Source organism: Pelodiscus sinensis, chromosome 22 (assembly GCF_052426305.1).
Source record: "Pelodiscus sinensis isolate ZL-2025 chromosome 22, ASM5242630v1, whole genome shotgun sequence".
Taxonomy (NCBI): domain Eukaryota; kingdom Metazoa; phylum Chordata; order Testudines; family Trionychidae; genus Pelodiscus; species Pelodiscus sinensis.
This window is the reverse complement of record NC_143073.1, coordinates 20,206,798-20,229,045: the sequence shown is the minus strand read 5'-3', so window position 1 is coordinate 20,229,045 and position 22,248 is coordinate 20,206,798. Positions and strand designations below refer to the sequence as shown.

Below are 22,248 nucleotides of genomic sequence, written 5' to 3'. Positions count from 1 at the left end.
AGAGAGGGGAGATGTAGAAGAAGTAGGATATTGTTCTGAGTCCAGAAATTGCCATGACAAAGAGCAAACCAAGCATGGGTTGAGGAGATGGGGAGGATAAAGACAGAGGATCAGGAGAGAGGGAAGTGCCTGAGAGATGAGATAAAAACTGTAGGTCAGAGTGACAAGGTGAAGAGTTTGGAAGGTGAGGACAAATCATTCCGAAGCCATGAATCATTCTGGATTTCACCACAGGGGGCAGTGAGAGCTGAATTTCAAACCTTGTTGTCCATAGCCATTACCCACACATGCAGTGCTCACCCTTTCTGCTCACGAGCGGAATGTGCTGTCTTTCTCAGGTGGATGGGGTGTCTCACAACCTCCCGGTGATAATGGGCCAATGGCGAGCGTATCAGCATGGCTCTAATGTCCTAGTGCAAACTGACTTTGGCCTCACCATGAGCTACAACCTGGTTTACCAGGCCAGAGTGACTATCCCAGGGAGCTACCGGGGCCAGACGTGTGGCCTGTGTGGGAACTACAATGGACGGGAAGATGAGGAATTCCTGCTCCCCGACGGAAGCACAGCCCCTGATGTGGCAGCATTTGGCTCTGCTTGGGAAGTCCCGATCCCAGGAGCATCCTGTGTAGACAGGTGTGCTGGAAACAGCTGTCCGGTTTGTGAGGAGCGGAAGAAGGAGGTCTTCAAAGGGAGCAACTACTGCGGGCTGCTCTCAGATCCTGACAGCCCCTTCGCCGCCTGCCACGGCACAGTCAGCCCCAGCGTCTATCTGAACAATTGTATTTTTGACGTGTGCCTGGCCAACGGGCATACAGAGATTCTGTGCCAGCGCATCCATAGCTATGTGACAGCCTGCCAAGAGGCCAGGGTCTTCATCCAGCCCTGGAGGAACTCCTCCTTCTGCCGTAAGTGCCCTGAGGAAGGCGCTCTGTGGAAGAGGGGGGTCAGTGTTACTAGGCATCTCGTTCCAGATCGCCAGGTTTCCTCTGGAACTGTTCTGGGGGGAACCAAACAATCTCCTGTTCTGTGACAACGGTGCCATGTCCTCTCCTCTCTGTTCCGCTCTCCTCTCCTTGTCTGTCGGTCTAAGCTGGGGCGTGAGCTCACTCCCGGCATTCATCATTTCTCTCTCTATTTAAGCTATGAGCTGCCCGAACAACAGCCACTATGAGCTCTGTGCCGACCTCTGCACCTCCTCCTGCACTGGAGACATCATGGGCTGCCCAGAGACCTGTGCTGAAGGCTGCCAGTGTGACGATGGTTTCTTCTTTGACGGCCAGGGCTGTGTGCCTCAGGAGAGCTGCGGGTGCTTCAAAGAAGGGAGATACTACAAGGTGCAGCTTCTAGGCGTCTGTGTCCAATCTAATTTTTGGTCTCTACACATCTTACTCTGTATGCTAGTCAGGAACATGGTTGGCGGTAGCACATCAGAGCATTGTCTTGGCAATCCGACTCTGCTTCTACCCAATGCCCAGAGTGCAATAAAGACCAGACAACGTAAAGCCTTTTGTCGATTTTGGGGAAGCTCAGGTACAGACAGGGGCAGTGACTTGCTCAAAGCCACCCAGTGAGCCAGTAGCATATGGGAAGTTGGACTACCACCACAGAGGGCCAACTTAAATGTGTACCCAAAGTTAAAATACACCGTAGGGGAACCCAAAATATTCCACCTTGGCTTAACAAGCAAGAAGAAGAAGCCATGAGAGATAAAAAGGCATTGTTTAAAAAGTGGGAGTTAAATCTTAGTGAGGAAAACAGAACGGAGTATAAACTCTGTCAAATTCAGTGTAAAAATGTAGTAAGGAAAACCAAAAAGGAGTTTGAAGAGCAGCTAGCCAAGAACTCAAAAAGTAATAGCAAAATATTTTAAAATTAGCAGGAAGTCGGCTAAACACCCAGTAGGGCCACAGGACAGTCGAGATGCTCAAGGAGCACTCAAAGATGATAAGGTCATTGTGGAGAAACTAAATACATTCTTTGTTTCAGTCTTCATGTCTGAGGATATTAGGGAGATTCCCAAACCTGAGTGTATGTCTCCTTGAGCTGTAACTTACACCCCCAGCTGTAGTGCAGATGTACGCTTAGGGGCTTATCTGAGCTCACTCAAGAAGTCTGTGATGGCGCCAAGAATTAAGCCTGCGTATCCCAAAGTAAGAAAGAAAAAGATTCTTTTAACAGATGTTTTTGGAGTGTTGTAGGTATCTCAAACTCTGATTGATCGTAATGATTTTTTTAAAATCCTGTGTTGTTAAAATAATAAGATCTGCACCTTAATGTATTTCTTAATCACGGCCAGAAATTATTTTAAATGACCAATTCCTGTCACATTGCCTTATTTCCCCCTTTCCAAACACCCCACAGCCCAGCGAGGTGGTCCTGACGAACGAGTGCCAGCAAAACTGCACCTGTGTTCCTGCCCGAGGGCTGACCTGCAAAGTCCACCGCTGCGGCAGCAGAGAAACCTGCCAGATTAGAGACGGCGTCATGGGCTGCATCGGAAAAGGTAATGGAGAGTCAGTGATTGAAACGTGCTCTGTGGGTTACTCGCAAGTGGTGAGAAAAGTCATGTTCTCTGTGTCTATTCATCCTTCTCCCTCTCCCTCTCCCTTTATTTAGCCTGAAATCCTGACCCGACTATGACAGAATTTTGTCTGGAACAATGTTGGGTCAGGGTCTCTGCTCTATCCAGCACCCCATGTGCACAGAAGAGCTGGGTCGGCAATTTCCTCGGCGTGGGATTTGTGGGAGGTTTGTGGATGATGCAAAGGCAGTGCCGGGGGAGGAAGGGAAACGGGAGTGCTTTGTGATTATGGATATAAGGAGGCATGTGGGGAGAAAGATGGAAAGTTAGACAGATGTTACTGATTAGTCTGGCATATCTCCTCTGTCTTTTGTCTTTCCCTGCTAGAGCCTCCAATTTCACCCTGCAGCGTGGTCGTCTGCAGGGAAGGAGCTATCTGCAAAATGATAAATGGGCAGCCAGAGTGCGTGCCAGTGTCTCAGGGCACGTGCTGGGCCAGGGGATACTTGCATTACCACACCTTTGACGGACGGGCTTATGATTTCCATGGCAACTGCACCTACACTGTGGCCAAAACCTGCAAGGGTGACTCCGTCCTGCCCTCCTTCCGCATTACGGCCAAGAGTGAGAACAGTGGGAGCACACAGGTCTTCTACATTGGATCAGTGACCATCCAGGTGGATGGAGTCACCATCACAGCTGCCAGGGCTGAGATCAGCTTGGTGTGGGTGAGTGCTGGGCCCAACCTCCTCCTATGCCCATTGGCATTGCTCAATAAAAGGCAGGAAACAGCAGGCCCCGCCAGAGATGGGGCATGTTGCGGCTAGGGCAGAGCAGGCAAAGAAAAGTGGTTGGGATGTGATGGGTTCTGAAAGTGCCCAGCTGACTCGTGTCCCCTATGGGCTCCAGTCAAAGCAGCCTGCTCAGTAGTTACAGAGGCGACCTCGGTACTGACGTAAGCCCCGGTGTGCCGTGGGGAGTCACGTTGACCCCCGTCCCCAGCATGGCACGCGAGGGTGCTGTGCTGCGGAGAGTGGGGTGCGTGACTCGGCGTGGGGAGCTGTTGGCTCTGTCTCGAGGAAATGGGATCTGCATGCCCAGTAAAGCGTAGACTTGAGCACTTCGATCACGACACATCCCTGGCACAAAGTCAGTATTGTCAATTGACTTTGATTCTTATCTGCTGCGTTTTAACTACCCAAGCTTCAGATACTTACTGATTCCCTCTAGCTCCCTGTCTCCCACCCCCCTCTTTTTTCCCTCCCCCCACACCTTCTCTCCTATTTATTTTGGGTCTTCATACCCTAAACTCAAAACTCCAGTCATCTGAAGAAGTGGCCAGTGCCCACGAAAACTCATGATACATGTTTTGTTAGTCTACAAAGTGCTCCCAGACCATTTGTTGTTTTTTCTGTACAGACTAACTCGGCTACCCCCTGAAGCTTCAGTAGTTTGAAAATGAGCTTCCTTAGGATAGGGCACAACCCCTGTGAATTGTTACATTTTGTGATGAAGACTGGAACCCCAGCCTCCAGCCAGTCTGCTCAGCAGGCTGCCAGGGAGCTGGCGGCAGGAGAAACCAGCCAGGTTTTGAAATCGACTTCTTGGACACAGCGCAGTCTTCTCAAACCCCTGTTGGTTATGGGGATTGGCACACACCAGTGACCAACCACACTGGAGTGGAGCTCGGTATGTAAACGAAAGGCCTGTGCACGTGATTGTGACCTTTGCCCTTTCTTTCTCATCACAAAGGTGAATAACACCAGGGCCCACTTACCCATCTCCCTGAACAATGGTGTCCTTCGTCTCTATCAGAGCGGCACCTCCCTTGTCCTCCGCACCAGCTTCAAGCTCAGCGTAGCCTATGACTGGAACAACCACCTGAGGGTCACCGTCCCCCGTGACTTCTCCAACAGCTTGTGTGGCCTGTGCGGTAACTATAACGGGGATCCCACTGATGACTTCCAGACCCCAGACGGGGACCTGGCTCCCAGTGTTGCCGCCCTGGGGAGAAGCTGGGCAGTGGAAGATGAGGAACAGCATTGCTGGCATGACTGCATTGGGGGCTGCAAGCCCTGTGCCGCCAGCATAGCCAGAAAGTACAAGGAGGAGGACTCATGTGGCCTGATAACCAAGGTCTCAGATGGGCCCTTCAGCCAGTGCCACGCCAAGGTGGATCCTACAGCCTACTTGGACAACTGCGTGTACGATCTCTGCCACACCGACGGCTACAGGAAGGCCCTGTGCGAGGCCCTGAAGGCCTACGCGGATGCCTGCCAGCTGGAGGGGGTCAGACTTGGGGACTGGAGGCAGCTAGCCAGATGCCGTGAGTACAGAGTTGTATGCCAAGGTCTGTGCTCTGCAGTTAGATCTGGGACTCTGGCCCAGCATTGTGGAGTTCTAGCCCTGGTTTTGGGAAGGGGTGTGATCAAGCAGTTTGTGACTGAGCAAATATCAGTCAAGAAATCAGGACTCCTGGGTTCTCTTGTACCCACTGTACTTGTCTGTCCAGGGTATGGCCACGGTGCCTGTCGCTGGGTATCTAATATCCATTCACAACAGCCGGGAGACTGTGGTAAGGTGTCGGTATTTAGGTCACTCCTAGAATCATAGCCTCTGAGACAGATATTCTCAACCTGTTTCCCATTTTAGGCCACATCTGGAGTTCTCTGTGTGTTCTGTGAGCCGCTTTCACACAACACATGGCCCGAGGGCGTCACATGGGCCACAGCTCTGTGCAAGTGGCCCATAACTGCAGGTAGAGCCCTATTGCTCTAAGCTCCGAAGGGACAGCATGTTCCTCTAGTGTGACCTGACATTACAAAGCACAGAACCTCGCCCACCGCTCCTGAAGTAGGCCCCGACCTCTGGCTGACTTACTGACATCCTCTAATCATGAATTAAAGGCTTCATGTACCTGCCACAGAAGCCACCATGTAAATGACTATTAAGCAAATCATCCCCAGGCTCTCTGCCAATCTGACCTAGGAGACAATTCATTCTAAATCTGGTAATCAGCTGGCACCTACTCATGTGGGTGAGACCCACCAGTGAGGCACCTGGGAAAGAAATCTCTGTGATGAATCAGAACCCTTCCTCCTAGTGTCCCATCTCTGGCTGCTGGAGATACCTGCTGTCAGCAGTCATAGGCCAGCTCCCCGCTCATGCTATTGTAGGCAGTCCCATCATGCCATCCCCTCCACAAAACTAGCAAGCTCCGGCTTCAGGCTAGTCAGGTTTTTACGCCTCTTGCAGCTCTCGGGAGGCTGCTCCAGAGCTTCACTCGTGTGGTGGTTAGAAACCTTCATCTAATTCAAGACTCAACTTGTTAGCGGTCAATTTCTGAATGGCACCCGGTATCCCAGATACGGTCTCCCCAGCGTCTTCTGTCAAGGCGCTAACAATTCTCTGCCTCTACAGGAAATACCGCTGCTCAAGCATCCTGTGACTGCATTAGACTTTTTCTCCCGGGTGCATCACATTGGTGGCGCAGAGCCATCCTTTGATCATCCAATACACATAGATCTTTCTCCTCTGTCACTTCCAACTGATGTGTCCCCCGCATATAACAAAACTTCTTGTTCTTAGTCTGTTTCTTCACTTTTCAAGGTCACCCAGCTCTTCTTTGTTTGACATTCCAATCCTCTTCTCCATTGACAATACCTCCCCACACCATGTCAGCCACAAATGTTGTTAGCACAATCCCACTTATTGTTCAAAGGTTGTTAATGAAAATGTTAACTAAGACTCGTTCCAAGACCAATCCCAAGGGACTCCACTAATAACTTGCCTCCACCCTTCAATTCACCTTTCATTATGGCCTGTTTTCGTCTCCCCTTTAATTGCTTGCTTATCCACCTTTCAATAACCATAGGACTCCCTGTCTTCTCCACGTGAACTAATAATTTGTTCCCATGTAGCAGTGTATCAAATGCCTTACTGAAAATGAGGTATATTTGATCTACTGAACTCCCTTTGTCTAAAAAAATCAGTTATCTTCCCTTTTGACAGTTATTGTAATAGTCTTGGATTGAAATTATCCAGCCCCCCAATGTAATCCCATTAAGCTGTTTGAGTTTAATCTAAACCTTGGATGTGCTATATTCTACTTCCACATACTTATTCTCATTAGCTGTCCTGCCAATACCCCTAAACTCATGATTAAACTTACTGAATACTAAGGCAAAGTATTTGTTTATGTGTTGGGCCATGACAGCATTATCTTTAGTCTCCATGCCACCCTCAGAGCACAATGGTTTCACTTTTCTTTCCTTCTTTCCCTTTTCCCTCTGTCCTCCAATGTCCCAAGCACCCTTTGTCCCGCTGAGGCCACTGGGATTCCAGGGTTCTCAGAGCACCCCGAGATACAGCCCCTCTGTTGGTGTGAACACTGCTTTTGCCTAGAGACAACATGATGTTAATCTGTGGCTCCTTCGCTCCCCAGCCCTGGAATGCCCCCTGGAGAACAGTCAGTACCAGCTCTGTGGAACAGCCTGCCCAGCCACCTGTGTGGACCACTCGGCCCCCAGCAGCTGCCAAGACCCCTGTGTTACACATAGATCTTTCTCCTCCTCTGTCACTTCCAACTGATGTGTCCCCCGCATATAACAAAAATTCTTGTTCTTAGTCTGTTTCTTCACTTTTCAAGGTCACCCAGCTCTTCTTTGTTTGACATTCCAATCCTCTTCTCCATTGACAATACCTCCCCACACCATGTCTGCCACAAATGTTGTTAGCACAATCCCACTTATTGTTCAAAGGTTGTTAATGAAAATATTAACTAAGACTCGTTCCAAGACCAATCCCAAGGGACTCCACTAATAACTTGCCTCCACCCTTCAATTCACCTTTCATTATGGCCTGTTTTCGTCTCCCCTTTAATTGCTTGCTTATCCACCTTTCAATAATCATAGGACTCCCTGTCTTCTCCACGTGAACTAATAATTTGTTCCTATGTAGCAGTGTATCAAATGCCTTACTGAAAATGAGGTATATTTGATCTACTGAATTCCCTTTGTCTAAAAAAACAGTTATGTTCTCAAAGAAGGAGATTGGTTTTCTTTTAAAACTATGTATCCCAATTACCTTTTACCTCTATGTCCTTAGCTACTGTCTCCTTCAAAGACTTTGCATACAATTGAGGTCAAAGTAGCAGGCCTGTAATTTCCTAGATCACGTTTTCCCCTTATAAATTGGCACTTCTCCAGTCAAAGGGTATGACTCCCAAATGTAGTTTCTTTAAAAATCCTTGCCCTTGGATTTTATTTTGACAGTTATTGTAATAGTCTTGGATTGAAATTATCCACCCCCCCTAAAGTAATCCCATTAAGCTGTTTGCGTTTAATCTAAACCTTGGATGTGCTAAATTCTACTTCCACATACTTATTCTCATTAGTTGTCCTGCCAATACCCCTAAACTCATGATTAAACTTACTGAAAACTGAGGCAAAGTATTTGTTTATGTGTTGGGCCATGCCAGCATTATCTTTAGTCTCCATGCCACCCTCAGAGCATAATGGTTTCACTTTTCTTTCCTTCTTTCCCTTTTCCCTCTATGGTAATGGAACCTTTTTACTGCTGGGTGCAGTTTCTATTGCAGGGTCGGACTTGGCTTGGCTTTTGGCAGGTCTTACTTTTTCCTATACTTTCTAAGCGTCAGGAAGCAGCTTTCCCTCTTGGTCCATCTCGTCCTCCATCCCTTGCTGGCTTTCTGCACAAGGGCACCATTCCAGAGGGATGGGGCTGAGAGGCTACAGCTGAGTGTAGCAGGAAGTTGCTTGCTCTTCTCCTACCCGGCGCACAGTTTTCCTGCCTCCCTCTTGGTCCTGACCAGGCATGGCAGGGGGCAGTGGAGTGAGTGACACAAGCTGTGTACTTTCCCCACACTCTCTGTCAGTGCAGGGAAAATGCCAAGAGCAAGCAGCATCTCAGTATGCGTGGCTGTAATCCAGGGCTGGCTCACAACATTTAGGCATCTGAGGCGGGGTACTCAAATGACGCCCCCGTGCTCCCTTGCTTGGGCCAAAACTTGGAAAGGTCTCAATTCTTCCTGTTCTACTCCTCTCACGGTACAGCTCTCTGTGCATCTAGCCCAGAGAGAATTCATATGCACCAGCAGCAGACACAATTTTCTACACTCTGGCTACATCTAGACTGGCCCCTAATTCTGGAAAAGTCATGCAAAGCAGGTAAGTCAGAATAGGGAAATCCGCGGGGGATTTAAATATCCCCCGCGGGATTTAAATAAACATGTCCGCCGCTTTTTTCCGGCTTGGGGAAAAGCCGGAAAAAAGCGTCTAGACTGGCGCGATCCTCCGGAATAAAGCCCTTTTCCGGAGGACCTCTTATTCCTTGCCCTCCCAAAATGACACCCCTTCATTCTGCTATCTCTTAATCGCTGGCTTCAGATGTTTGCTCCTCCAACTTGGTCTGAAATCCTTTCCTATGAATTTCTTCCCCTTGCTTGGAAGCCAAGCTTCAGATTCTTTCATCCACTTTGCTTTAAAGTAGCTCCAAGCCTTCTTCACATTCGCATCTTGAGCTATTCATGCCAGTCCCTGTCCTCCAATGTCCCAAGCACCCTTGGGTCCCACCAAGGCCACTGGGATTCCACGGTTCTCAGAGCGCCCCGAGATACAGCCCCTCTGTCGGTGTGAACACTGCTTTTGCCTAGAGACAACATGATGTTAATCTGTGGCTCCTTCGCTCCCCAGCCCTGGAATGCCCCCTGGAGAACAGTCAGTACCAGCTCTGTGGAACAGCCTGCCCAGCCACCTGTGTGGACCACTCGGCCCCCAGCAGCTGCCAAGACCCCTGTGTGGAAAGCTGCCAGTGCAAGGATGGTTTTGTGCTGAGCCAGGGGAAATGCATACCCAAGAGCGGCTGTGGGTGCCTGTTTGAGGGGCGCCCCTATGCCCCCAATGAGAGCTTCTGGCTGGATGAGGCATGTGGCACACTGTGCAAATGCAACGCAGACTCTAGACAAGTCGAATGCCAGGCTGCCGTGTGCAAACATTCGGAGACGTGTGGGCTAGTGCACGGTGTGCGGGGCTGTTACCCCTCCAGCTATGCCACCTGCTCCATGACAAGCAGTCGTCACTACACCACCTTCGATGGAGAGACATACACCTTCCAAGGCACCTGTCGCTACCAGCTCACAGCCCTGTGCAAGAAGGCAGAGGGGCTGGTGGACTTTGAAGTCCACTTCCAGGAGAACAACACCACTCCTCTCCAGATCAGGATGTATCAGACCAGCCTCCGGGTCAGCGATCAGTTCCCTGGGAAAGTGCTGGTGAGTTTCTCAGATTGTCTCCACTCTCTCAGAATCATTTCTACGCAGTCCCCTGTGTCATGAGCACAGGGTACAGGCAGTGTGTGGGAGGGCTGTGAAATACAGGGTGAAGAAGGCTGTTGTCCTTTCAGTTGAGGTGGGTCAGACTCCAGGATATGTGGGAACATGAGGAGCAGGGCTCCGGTAGGACAGAGGGGAGGGAGCTGCAGTGGCTAAAGCCGGGGTAATGCAAGTCTCGTTAGAGGATCCTGCCCAGTCAGAAGGGCTGGGATCCTGGCAAGACGTGGAGAGGGGAGCCGGCCAGCCTGGAGAGAGAGTTGAACAGAGGCGGATTATTATTAGAGTTACGGACCATACCACCGTGCTGCAGTGATTGGTTCCACCAGGGGCGAGAGATGTTCCTTGTACTGAATGTTTGGCTTTGACAGGTGGACAGTTTCCTGATGAATCTTCCCTTCTACCTGGGGGATAAGAAAATCACCGCGTATAGAAAGGGCTGGGCCACTGTGATCCAGACAGACTTTGGCCTCAGTGTGACCTTTACCGGGTGGTCAGGACGCACCACGGTCACGCTGCCTGTCACCTACGCGGGGGCCGTGTGTGGTCTGTGTGGCAACTTCAACAGGGACAGGAATGACGACTTGCTGATGAGGGACGGCACGCTGGCACCCAACCCCGGCAGCTTGGGCCAGAGCTGGAAGGTGGGAGACGTCCCTGGATGCTCTGCAGTGACGATACCTCCATGTGCAAATCTAGAAGCTATTGAAGAACAGCAGCGAGGGAGCAGAGGGCAGTGTGGGCTCATCCTGGACACGGGTGGCCCCTTCCGAGGATGTCACCGCAACATGGACCCGCATGCATACTTCCTAGACTGTGTGTACGACTATTGCTTCCTGAGTGGGCGGGAGAGTAATGTCTGCCAGGCCATTGCTGGTTATGCCGAGGCATGTCAGGAAGCTGGAGCTGTGGTGTATTCCTGGAGGACACCGAAATTCTGCCGTGAGTACCCCCTGCTCCGCACTGCTTCCCCTATGGGGTCACTCTTGCAGAAAACAAAAAAATAAACAAAAAGCTTCAGATGGCCATCGATGGGCCTTCCCCTCCCAACACTTGGCTCTTTGACCAGACCAGATAGGTCGTCTGTATGCCATTGCCCAGTGCTGGTGGGCCCACAGACCTCCAGACCCAGAATCTTATTAGGGTGTTTCCTGTTTTTCAATTAATGAAATCAAAGGAAAACAATTAAGAGCTTGAATGACATTGCATGTCCTGCAATGGCTCATTGTGCTCATTGCTATTGCACTTGGTGAGCTAACTCTGTTCTTCTTACAGCTGCATCCTGTACCCTGAACAGTCACTATGAATTCTGCCGCAGCAGCTGTGATCTGACATGCAGCAACCTCTATGCCCCGGTGCAATGCACGACCCAGTGCAAGGAAGGCTGCGTGTGTGACGAGGGCTTTGTTCTCAGTGGCGACCGCTGTGTCCCCATTTCCCAGTGTGGATGTCTCCACAGAGGTCTTTACTACGAGGTCGGGGAAACCTTTCACCCAAGCGACTCTTGCGAGGAGCAGTGCATGTGTCAGGCTGGGGGAGAAGTTGTGTGTAAGGCTTTCACCTGTGGTACTGGTGAGCAGTGCGGGGTGGTGGACGGTGTCCGGAAATGCCACCCATTTGGATCTGCCACCTGTTCTGCCTCTGGCCATCCCCACTACCTCTCTTTCGATGGGGTCCCCTTTGACTTCCAAGGCACCTGCACCTACATCCTGGCCAAGACCTGCACTGACTCCAGCAACCTGATGCCATTCACCATCCGTATAGAGAAAGAATCCTGGGGCAGCGGGAACATGTCCGTGGCCAAGCAGGTGTCCATCCAGGTGTACGGGATCACACTCACCCTGCTGCAGAACAGACAAGGGCTCATCATGGTAAGTCCTTCTCCACATCCTCATGTAGATCATTCCGAGTGTTCCTTTTGGACAGAGCAATTCTTTCCTATTCTATACTGGTTTGTCCCCCCCATGGCCACTGTGCAGGGGCCTGCCTCAGTTTCCCCTCTTGAACTTTTGAAGAACTTTTAGAAATGCCCATAATAACTGTCCTTCTGGGAGTCTGGCTTATTTATGTAACCCACAAGTTACATTTTCAAGACCCTTCACTTATCTCTTTTTCTGGTCACTCCCAGGCATTTCCCGCCTGTCCTCTCACTGCCCAAGTGTCAGGTTTCCCTGCTGACGTGTACTGGCCTGCAGCAACCTCTGCACTCTTCTCTGTTTTCCCTGAGAGCTCCCTGCTGGGCCAGCTCTCTGGACTCCTCCATCTGCTCTTATAAGGCAATCTGGTGACTGGTGGTACATGAGCGGACTCAATCTAAGGTTTGGTTAGTCTCAGGCCTCTGTCCCCTCAGGGGCAAGCCACCCTGTCACAAGGCTTATCACAAGCATCTTCCAGGAATGCATTGAGCAATATGCCACCTGTTGCACGTGTGTTACCTCCTCCTCTCTGCATAGGAGGCCGGGGGGGTAGTGGAGGGAGGGCCTCACTGCTCCCCCAGCACTGTCCCCAGGAGGGGCTCACTGCTCCATCGGCACTGGCCCCGGGAGGGTCTCACCACTCCCCACGCTCTCTGGGAGGAGCTCCCTGCCTCTCTCCCCTTTCATCCCCAGGGAGAGAGGACTCCCCCAGCTCTGGGGCTGTGACTTTCTCCTTGCCACAGGTCAAAAGCAGGCAGAGTCCTGTGTCCCATGCTGATTATTCTGGGGTTCATGCCCCTGTTTGCCCCTCTTCCTGATGGGAAACGCCTCCATCAATCAGGGCTAGCCAAGTACCCTTCTGCTCCGCTTTCTTCACGCCATCAGGATAGCCAGGTTTCACTCCCTCTGCACCCCCCAGCCAACACTGACCATGCTGGCAAAGCAGCCCCTCTGCTGAGGGGTGTTCATGAACCTCCCATCTCTTCCGAAGTCCTCCCCCCAGCTCTTCACCAGACGTTAGGGAGAGCTCCTTCAGACCCTGCGTACACAGGCGTCTCATCCCAGATGTTTAACTGATGTTTTAGATACGCCGGACTCAGGATAGCGAGCACCCTTGAAGACAAGGACAGAGAATGTCACCTGGACTTGGTGTTCTCTCTAGGGAGCTTAGGACGGGTTTGGGAGGTTCACAGCAGCCAGTGCTGTGGGGGAGATGTGTTGTACAGGAGTGCTCCAGCTGGCATTTTCAAAGCGCACAAGTCTTGTGTCCAGTTCTATTGCACGGCTGTAATCCAGCCAAGAGCAGGCAAAAGCATGAGTAACTGAGGGCAGGTCTTCCCTGGAGGAAGGGGCAGTCTCCTAGCCAAGAGGAGATGGTTGAAAGTAGTATTCCTGGAGGCTGCTATATGAGGGCTTCTCCTGGGCACAATGAGCATCCTCCAACTCAGCTCCACCTTCTCTGCTTCCCTTCTTGGCTCCTAACTCAGGATTTTAGGGGAGGGGGAGATGGACAAGAAGAAAAACCCAGATGTGAGTGAAGGGATGGGCAGGAAGCAGGCCAAATGTGGCCAGAGGAGAAGAGGATGCTCCAGAGAGAGGAACAGGAGGGAGGTGGGCAGTATTGAAGGAAGAGCAGAGAAGTAGGCCAGAATTGAGTCCCAAATGTCAGGAAAAGATGTTTTCCCTTAAAGATTTGCCTCCCTTTTCCCCCGGCTATAGACTTTGAATCTGAACTCTCCTGACCATCCTCTCGCTGAAAATCTGTCTGTTGGCAGCGGAACTGTTACCCTTCTCTGTCTCTGAAATCCTCCCTCAGGCCTCCCTCTACTCCCCCCTTGACTCTGGGGGGGCTCCTCAGCACAGCAGGGGAGGAGCAGGTCAGCAGGGAGTGACTCAAGTCAGAGCAGTGATGCTGATTATCTGAGCACCAGTGTGCCTTGTAAGCTGAGTGCTTGTGCAGCCACTCAGGAGAGACTAAAATGCTGCCCAGCTGAGTAGCAGAGCACCCTCTGTTCGGTTGCTTTTGTTTGTTTCTACTGCTGGAGCACATTCAACATGCCTCAGTGCACATAAAATAATTTATTCCACACATGGATGGAAAAAATCCTCACGTGGATGGAAGAGATTGGAGGGAACATTGCTGAGCACCTAACAAAAATCACACAGTACAGGCGAGCACAAAGGGAAGGGCTGAGATGCGGTGAGGTCGGCTCCCATGCTGTGTCTAGACTACACCTCTCTGCTGACAGAGATGTAGATTAGGCACGTCGAAATTGCTAATAAAGCAGGGGTTTAAATATCCCGTGCTTCATTCGCATAACATGGCCACCGCTTTTTTTTTAAACAGATATTTTTGAAAAAAAGTCAGTCTAGGCGTGGCTCTGTCAAAACATAAACCCTTTTTCGAAAGATCCTGTATTCCTCAAAAAATAAGGTTTACAGGATCTTTCGAAAAAGGGGTTATTTTTTGACAGATCTGTGTCTAGACTGCTGTGGTTTTTTCCAAAAAACAGTTTTTAAAAAAAGCAGCGGCTATGGTTATGCTAATGAAGCGCAGGATATTTAAATCCTTGCTTATTTAGCAATTTTGACGTGCCTAATCTACATCTCTCTTTTGTCAGAGTGGTGTAGTCTAGGCATACCCCCAAAGAGGTACGGACAAAGAGCAGGGTAAGGAGATGGACGGAGGGGAGAAGAGAAAGTATGAGGAGTGAAGTGAGGGGCCGAGAGAGATGTGGGCCAGAGTAATCATGTGGTACTGTGATTAGGGCTTTTATTGCCTCTGATTTATTGCAGGCCTGGGGCCAGATTCTGATCTCAGTGGCACTGGAGTAAGTCTGGAGTCATTCTAGGTTTATACCAGTGTCAATCAGAGCAGACGCTCAAAAGTCCTTGTCCCAATCCTTACAGCGTCTGCTCCTCGTGACTCACAGGGAACACTCTGTCTCTCCCAGGTGGATGGGGTCTCCCACAACCTGCCTTTGGTCGTGGCCGAGGGGCAGCTCCAAGCATATCAGCACGGCGGGAACATGCTGGTGCAAACGGACTTTGGCCTCACCGTGAGCTATGACCTGGTTTACCAGGCCAGAGTCACTGTTCCAGGGAACTACCAGGGACAGACGTGTGGCTTGTGCGGGAACTACAACGGGCGCCGGGACGACGAGTTTCTGCTCCCTGGCGGCAAGCCAGCCCCTAACGTGGCGGCATTCGGGTTGGCCTGGAAAGTCCCGGTCCCGGGGGCGGCCTGCGAGGACGGATGCAGTGGGAACAGCTGCCCGGTTTGTGAGGAGAGGAAGAAGGACGTCTTCAAACAGCGCCACTACTGCGGGGTGCTCACGGCCCCTGACGGCCCCTTCGCCGCCTGCCATGGCACGGTCAGCCCCAGCGTGTATTTCAACAACTGCCTCTATGACGTGTGCCTGGCCAACGGGGACTCCCCGGTCCTGTGCCAGAGCATCCACAGCTACGTGACGGCCTGCCAGGAGGCTGGGGCCTCCATCCAGCCCTGGAGGAGCACCTCCTTCTGCCGTAAGTGCCGGGATGCTGAAGGATACTCTGGGAGTGAGTTGGGGGTGGGTGTCATAATTGCAAGGCATCTCATTCCAGATCTCTGGATTTCTTCAGAAATTCTTCTGGATGGGAACCAACCTTAAAAACACGTCCTCCCAGCCTGTTCTCCTCTCCCTCATGTCTCTGGGCCTGGCTCATGCTGTGAGATCTTTCCTGCCCTCAATTGTTTCTCTCCCTATTTAAGCCATGACCTGCCCAGCCAACAGCTACTACGAAGTATGTGCCAGCCTCTGCTCCAGCGCCTGTGCTAGAAACAATATAAACTGCCCGGAGACCTGTGCCGAAGGCTGCCAGTGTGACGCCGGCTTCCTCTTCGATGGCCAGGGCTGTGTGCCTCAGGACAGCTGCGGGTGCTTCGAGTATGGGAGATATTACAAGGTACCGCCCTGAGTGGTCTGGGTTGGATCTAATCTTTGTTCTATACACATCTTAGTCCCTACCTGAGCCAGCAACAGAGTTTGTTGCAGCGGATCAGAGCTTGGGCCAAAGCTGCCTGGCATCCCGCTCTGCTAGGACTCACTGCCTGAAGCACCGTGTAATTCCCTTTGTCTCAGGTGAGGAAACTGAGGCACAGAGAGGGGCACTGACTTGCTCACAGCTGCCCAGTGAGTCAGGAGCCAGTGGGAGGTTCGAACTTGGGCATTTTTCTTGGCCCTTGGCTCAGAGCTGCGCCCATGAGACCGCCCTTTCTCTTTAACATTAAGAGCAAACAATATGATCACAGAACCAACTTGCTCACACACAGCTCTGGGTTCCGCACTGCCAGCTGTTGTTATAAATAATCTTTTCCCCATTACAATGTATCATTTCCCCTTTTCCAAATGTCCCCTCAGCCCAGTGAGACCATCCTGATGAGCGAGTGCCAGCAAAGCTGCACCTGCCTTCCCGCCCAAGACGTGACCTGCAAAGCCCACCACTGCGCCAGCGGAGAAACCTGCCGGATCAGAGATGGCATCATGGGCTGCATGAGCCAAGGTGATGGACTGAATTCCCTCTCCGGATGGAGTCACTGGGAGTCAGCCAATAACTCACTTCTGGAACTGTTTTTATAGTGGGGATGTGGAGAGCTAGGGAACCAAACTGTAAACCCGGCATTCGCTGGACTCCCCTTCAAGGCAGCAGCGGGGCAGCTCCCCCAGCTCCAGCACCTATGGCCAAGGACTTCAGTGCCACATCAAATATGTTATCAGGGGTGCTTGGCACTTTGCGGGATCAGAGCAATGGCACCGGTGCACATGCGCAGCTGTAAACTTGTGTGTAGCCTCATTGATTTCCGCTGGTTCTGTATGAATGCAGTGCCCATGAAAGGGCTGGGCAGGTTACGGAGGGCATAGAATCATGGAACACTAGGACTGGAAGGGATCTCGAGAGGTCATCGAGTCTAGCGCCCTGCCCTCATGACAGGACCCAGCACTGTCTAGAAATATCCAGGATCCCAGGTGTACTGGGCTCAGCACTGACTTTGGGGGGTAGCGCTCCCCGAGCAGCCATTCCTCCAAGAGCTAACCCACCTGGCCTTGTTAGCTGAGATCTAACCAATCGCCCAGTCAGCTGGCTAGAGTGCATGTAGGTGTAAGTCTCCGCTCAGGCGGGAAGTCGGGCACTCCCTTGGCATGAGATAGTATCTAAACATATCAGCACAGGTGAGCGTCGCAGGGGAGGGTTTTGGCCAACTGCCAAGGTCTCCTCTGTGCACACACAGATGCTGCCAGTGGTTTGGAACTGACAAGCAGGCGACGGTGGAGGTCAGTGTTCCTCAGTGTCCCCGAGTATAGGGGACTTGGAACCTTAGTGTCGGTCTCCAGCGTGAAATGTCTGTAGACGGATGTGGAGCTAGAATGGGGAGAGATCCAGGAACTGTTCTCCCATTGAAGTGCATGGGATCTGAAGGCGCTCAAAGCTCTAAGCATTTGACTCTTAGCACCTGCAGCCCTTCAGTTCCTCATTGTGGACTGAAATCCTGTTCCCACTGGAGGCAGTGGGAATTCACAAATGAACTCTGGGCTATAGCAGCAGCTGGACTAGGACTATGGCTTGTAGCAAGCCATGTTCTGTTGACTTACATGGACTTACCATCCACTCAGCAGGCCATGGCAGGGATGGTTCTGGGTGAATATGCTCATGGCCAGTCTGGCTCTCCCATGTTGTTGTTGGTATTCACAGCTATGCCGCTCATGTTTATTGTTTGGTGGTAAATCTAAACATAGTTGAGCAAGTGCTTGTGTTGTGTTGAGAAATTCTGTGGGGTGGTAAAAGAGGAGTATATGCTCTGGTGAGGGGCTGTGTGCTTGGGGTTAACATGTGCTGTGTTGTTTTGGTGGTTGTGTTAACTTGCATAAGGGCGGGGCAACCGGACTGAAGAATTTTGTGTTGGATTGTGCGGGTGACAAATGAGGGGAGAATATCTGGGGGATCAGGCTTGGGGATCCTGTGTTGATTTGTTTGGGCATCTGGAGAGTTTGTATTAAGTTGTACAGGTGGTGAATCAATCTTTAAAGAACTGTGAAGCAATGTCCCTTATACCACTGACTTATTACAACCCAAGACATTGTTAAATGCAAACAACTCTAGATGTAGAGTAAGGGTGGTGATTGGCTGAGATACTTTTAAATCACAATGATCTAGATCTCATGGCATGGCATAGGTAGATGTCTTACCGTTTTATTATACATCAATTGGTATTATTTATGCTACTGTGGCACTTAGGAGCTTAGATATTGGACTTGAGCTCCTTGCCATGTTGATATGACCAGGGGTTTCTCTTTCAAATCTCTCAGATGCCTGCACATCTCTGAAATGCCGAACTAAAGAGACATGTCTGACTGAGGATGGCCACACAGCGTGTGTTCCTGACTACAAGAGCGTGTGCTTGGGCTCAGGAGCCACACAGTACCAAACTTTTGATGGTCTGAAGTTTGACTTCCAGGGCACCTGCACCTACACCCTGGCCAAATACTGTGGGAGCGACCCCACCCTGGAGCCCTTCGCCATTGAGGAGAAGAACGACAATCGGGGGAGCCAGGATATCTCCTTTCTGCGAGTGACCAACATCTACATCTATGGGCACAAAATCTCCATCTATAAGAGGGAAGTTGGCAAAGTCCGGGTGAGTCTCCCAGCTCAGGGCTCTGACACTTTTCAATATACGGGGCACAGTACTCTTGTGAACGGTCTCACACAGAGTCCCAAACATAGATGCCATGAGCTGAGAATGTCGTCTGGGAAATCCAGGTACAAGAATACCTCAGATCTGTATCATCTGTCTGTTTGAAAACCTTCAGAGAGAGAGAAACAAGACATTGGGCTAGAGGGATAGATATTTCAGGTAGGTAGAATCTATGCAGAGATACAAGGAATTCTGGAGATAGATCCTATCGGCAGATAATGATAAACACTGTGTTTATTCAGGGACCTTGGACTGATTTCTGTTGTCCCTCTTGAGTGATGAATAGTAAAAAGTGATTAAGGACGTGATGTATTTTACTTGCTGCTGGTTAGGGTGACATAAAGTAACAGGCAAAAGGAATGGGGAGGCTGCATTGGGAACAGGAGCGAATGAGGATGAAAGAAGAATAATGCCTCCCATGTTCCTGCCCTCCTGTCTGTCTCTAGCTAAACGGCGTGAGCACCAGTCTCCCAGTGACGCTGAAAGATGGTAAAATCAGACTGTACCAGAAAGGCCTCAGCACCATCATACAGACGGACGTTGGCCTCCAGGTGGGATACAGTAAGAACTGGCAGCTAACAATCACCCTCCCCAGCAGCTATTATGATGCCATGTGCGGCCTTTGTGGGAACTTCAACAAGAACCCTGAGGATGACATGCTGTTATCCAGTGGCACCGCAGCCTCCTCCATTGTGGCCTGGGCTCCCAGTTGGAAAGTCCAAGACCGGGACCCCTTTTGCTGGGATTTTTGCCAAGAAACATGCCCAATGTGTGAAGAGAGCAAGAGAAATCTGTATGGGGACGACAGTCACTGTGGGCTGATCAGTAAAGCACTGGGACCCTTCAGAGAGTGTCACTCCAGAGAGAGCCCCGACAAAGTCTTTGACAACTGCCTCTATGATGTGTGTCAGAATGGAGGGGAAAAGACCATTCTGTGTGTGGCACTGGAGGACTATGCGGATAAATGCAAGGACCATGGAGCCACTGTCTATGACTGGAGGACACCGTCCGGCTGTAATGAATCGGGAGGTTGGTACCCTGTTGAAACAAGTGGCAATGGGGTAAATGCAACAGGGATGGAGGGAGGGGATGGAGAGTGATCTGAGCATGGGACTATCTAGAGTGAGCCCCAACGTGTCCATAGGACTATGATGCCCCCTTTCCCCCTGTCTCATACCATGGACAGGCAGGCAAAGGAAGTGTCTTGCCACAGTGGGATGCCGTCAAGGGTGGCAGAGGAGCTGGGAGCTGTTGCTCACTGTGCTGTCTGTGGGAGAGGCTGCTGTCTCACACGTGTAGGCATGCCCGTGCGCTCTGTGCAGCACTCCTCGGTATGCTTGGGGGCATTCCTGTGCCCTTGTGGCTAGCCTGCTTCCAGCCGGGTGCACCCCCCACCCCTTCCCCCATCCACACACGCCTTTCGCAAAAAAGGCTTCTTCCTCGTAGAAAGTGGAATACCAATTGCGCAACCCTCCCCCCTTATTCTTTTGATGTTTTTGTGCAAAAACGTGCTTGAGGTGTGGATCCTCCACGAATTTTGTTGGAAAAATGGCTGATTTTCCCGACAAAACTCTGTAGTGTAGACATAGCCCCAATGAAATCAGTGGAATGAGCCAATGATGTCAGTGCCACCGCAGTGGGTTATTGAGGCCACATTGGATCAGAAGCCAGGGCATTTAAGCATCTGCACGGCTTTAAGTGTGTGAGTGGCACCATGGGACCAGAGAAACTTCTGTTGAGTGGCCTCAGCATGCCTTGGTTGGGTCAGTTGGTTCTACATGAATGCTGCACCCATGATGGATTTTGCACCCCCAGTCTAGACACTTGACTTGGGTCCCCCACTCTGTTGATGTGAATGGACTTTCTCCTTTCAGAAAACTGCGAAGCCCTGAAATGCGGGACCAAGGAGACTTGCAAGACTAAGGATGGCCATGCAACATGTGTTCCTGACTATTTGGGAACTTGCTGGAGCTGGGGGGACCCACACTATCAGACCTTTGATGGCCTGAAGTTTGACTTCCAGGGCTCTTGCACCTACACCGTCGCCAAGTACTGTGGCCATGACCCAGCCCTGGAACCCTTTGCTGTTGATGAGAAGAATGATAACAGGGGCAGCCAAGCCATCTCCATTCTGCGAGTGACCAACATCTATGTCTATGGGTACAACATCTCCATCTACAAGAGGGAAGTTGGCAAAGTCCGGGTGAGTCTCTGATTTCAGGATTGCACCATTTTGACTTGTAACACATAGGCCTGGTCTACATTGTATGGAGAGGTCAAAGTAAGATAGGGCAAGTCCAGGTATGTAAATTATGTAGCTGGAGTCTATATATCTTAAATCCCTGTTGATAGGCACAAACACTCCAGTCAACTTTCCTTCTGCTCGTGAAGAGTAGGAATACCAGTTCCAATGGGGGAGCCCTTTGAGTTTGATTTAGCAGCTCTATACTACACCTGCTAAATTGAACCCTGGAAAATTGACCATGGCAGCATCCATCTTCCATGTAGCCTAGACATGCCCTATATAGTGATATGGCAGAGTGTCTATCCTGCACAAATAGCATCCTATAATCAGGAGATGAGAGAAAGAAAGACACATGGAAATGGGAAATAGATGTTTTCAGTTGACATTTCTAACCTAGAATAAGGTGGGGCAGTTTTTCAGGTGTTAGAAGAAGCATGGGAGAAGGGTCTTCAGCCCATAGAAGGGACAGAGAATGAAAGGAGTGTTGATAGAAAGTTACTAGAGGTGAAATCAAGACCCTATTGAAATCAGTGGGAATAGGTAACAGAGATCAAGGGTCTCAGTAGAGAGCTGAATTCTACACTTAGTTATGGTGCATGTGTCAGAATGGCCAGTCAGAAGTTTGCATAGAGCTCAAAGAGAAAATGCAGTCTTTTCTCAGGTCTTTTCTAGACCCAGAAGGTCAGCTTAGGATACGCAACTGCATGGCTGAAGTCAGTTTACCTTAAGCCAAGTTTGGCATTGTAATCACATTGGAAGGCTGAGAGGAGCAAACACTCCCATCAGCTTTCTTTACTACTCACAAGTGTGAGGAATGCTGGTGCTGACCAGAGCCAACTTCAGCATTGATTTAGCTGGTCTTAACTAGACCTGCTAAATCAAACACCAGAAGATTGATCTCCGGTGTGGCAAGTGGAGACGTGGCCTTTATATAATAAGTATATCCAGAATACTGCATGCAGTTCTGAACTCCCCATCTGAAAAAAGTACAGAGATGGGCAACATTACGAGTATGGAACAGCTTCCAAATGAGAGTGATTAAAAAGATAGGGACATTTCATTTTGGGAAAAGAGATGACTAAGGAGCAATATGAAGGTCTACAAAGTCATGACTATTGTGGAGAAAGTGAATAAGGAAGTATTATGAATTCCTTCACATAACATTAGTACCAGAGGTGACCCAATTAAATTAATAGGCAGCAGGTTTAAAACAAACAAAAGGAAACACTTCTTCACACTGTGCACAGTCAACATGTGGAACTCATTGCCAGAGGATAGAATGGCCAAAACTATCATGGAGTTCGAAAAAGGACTATATGGCTACGTCTACACTGGCCCCTTTTCGGAAGGGGCATGTAAATTTCACTAGTCGTCGTAGGAAAATCCGCGGGGGATTTAAATATCCCCCGCGGCATTTAAATAAAAATGTCCGCCGCTTTTTTCCGGCTTTTAAAAAAGCCGGAAAAGAGCGTCTAGACTGG

General features: G+C 50.4%; 1 protein-coding gene across 1 annotated transcript in view; it reads left to right on the top strand.

Annotated features, from left to right (window-relative positions):
• LOC102449199 (IgGFc-binding protein-like) overlaps positions 1–22,248 on the top strand; it is a 120,648-nt gene that overhangs the window by 79,114 nt on the left and 19,286 nt on the right. Inside the window, exons 34-47 of the mRNA XM_075907483.2 lie at positions 339–906; positions 1,142–1,335; positions 2,363–2,504; positions 2,910–3,250; positions 4,275–4,848; positions 9,236–9,813; positions 10,242–10,812; positions 11,146–11,741; positions 14,741–15,314; positions 15,541–15,734; positions 16,190–16,331; positions 18,134–18,462; positions 18,969–19,551; positions 20,397–20,725. Of these exons, the coding sequence (XP_075763598.2) occupies positions 339–906; positions 1,142–1,335; positions 2,363–2,504; positions 2,910–3,250; positions 4,275–4,848; positions 9,236–9,813; positions 10,242–10,812; positions 11,146–11,741; positions 14,741–15,314; positions 15,541–15,734; positions 16,190–16,331; positions 18,134–18,462; positions 18,969–19,551; positions 20,397–20,725 (5,715 nt within the window). The remainder of the gene's footprint in view (positions 1–338; positions 907–1,141; positions 1,336–2,362; positions 2,505–2,909; positions 3,251–4,274; positions 4,849–9,235; positions 9,814–10,241; positions 10,813–11,145; positions 11,742–14,740; positions 15,315–15,540; positions 15,735–16,189; positions 16,332–18,133; positions 18,463–18,968; positions 19,552–20,396; positions 20,726–22,248) is intronic.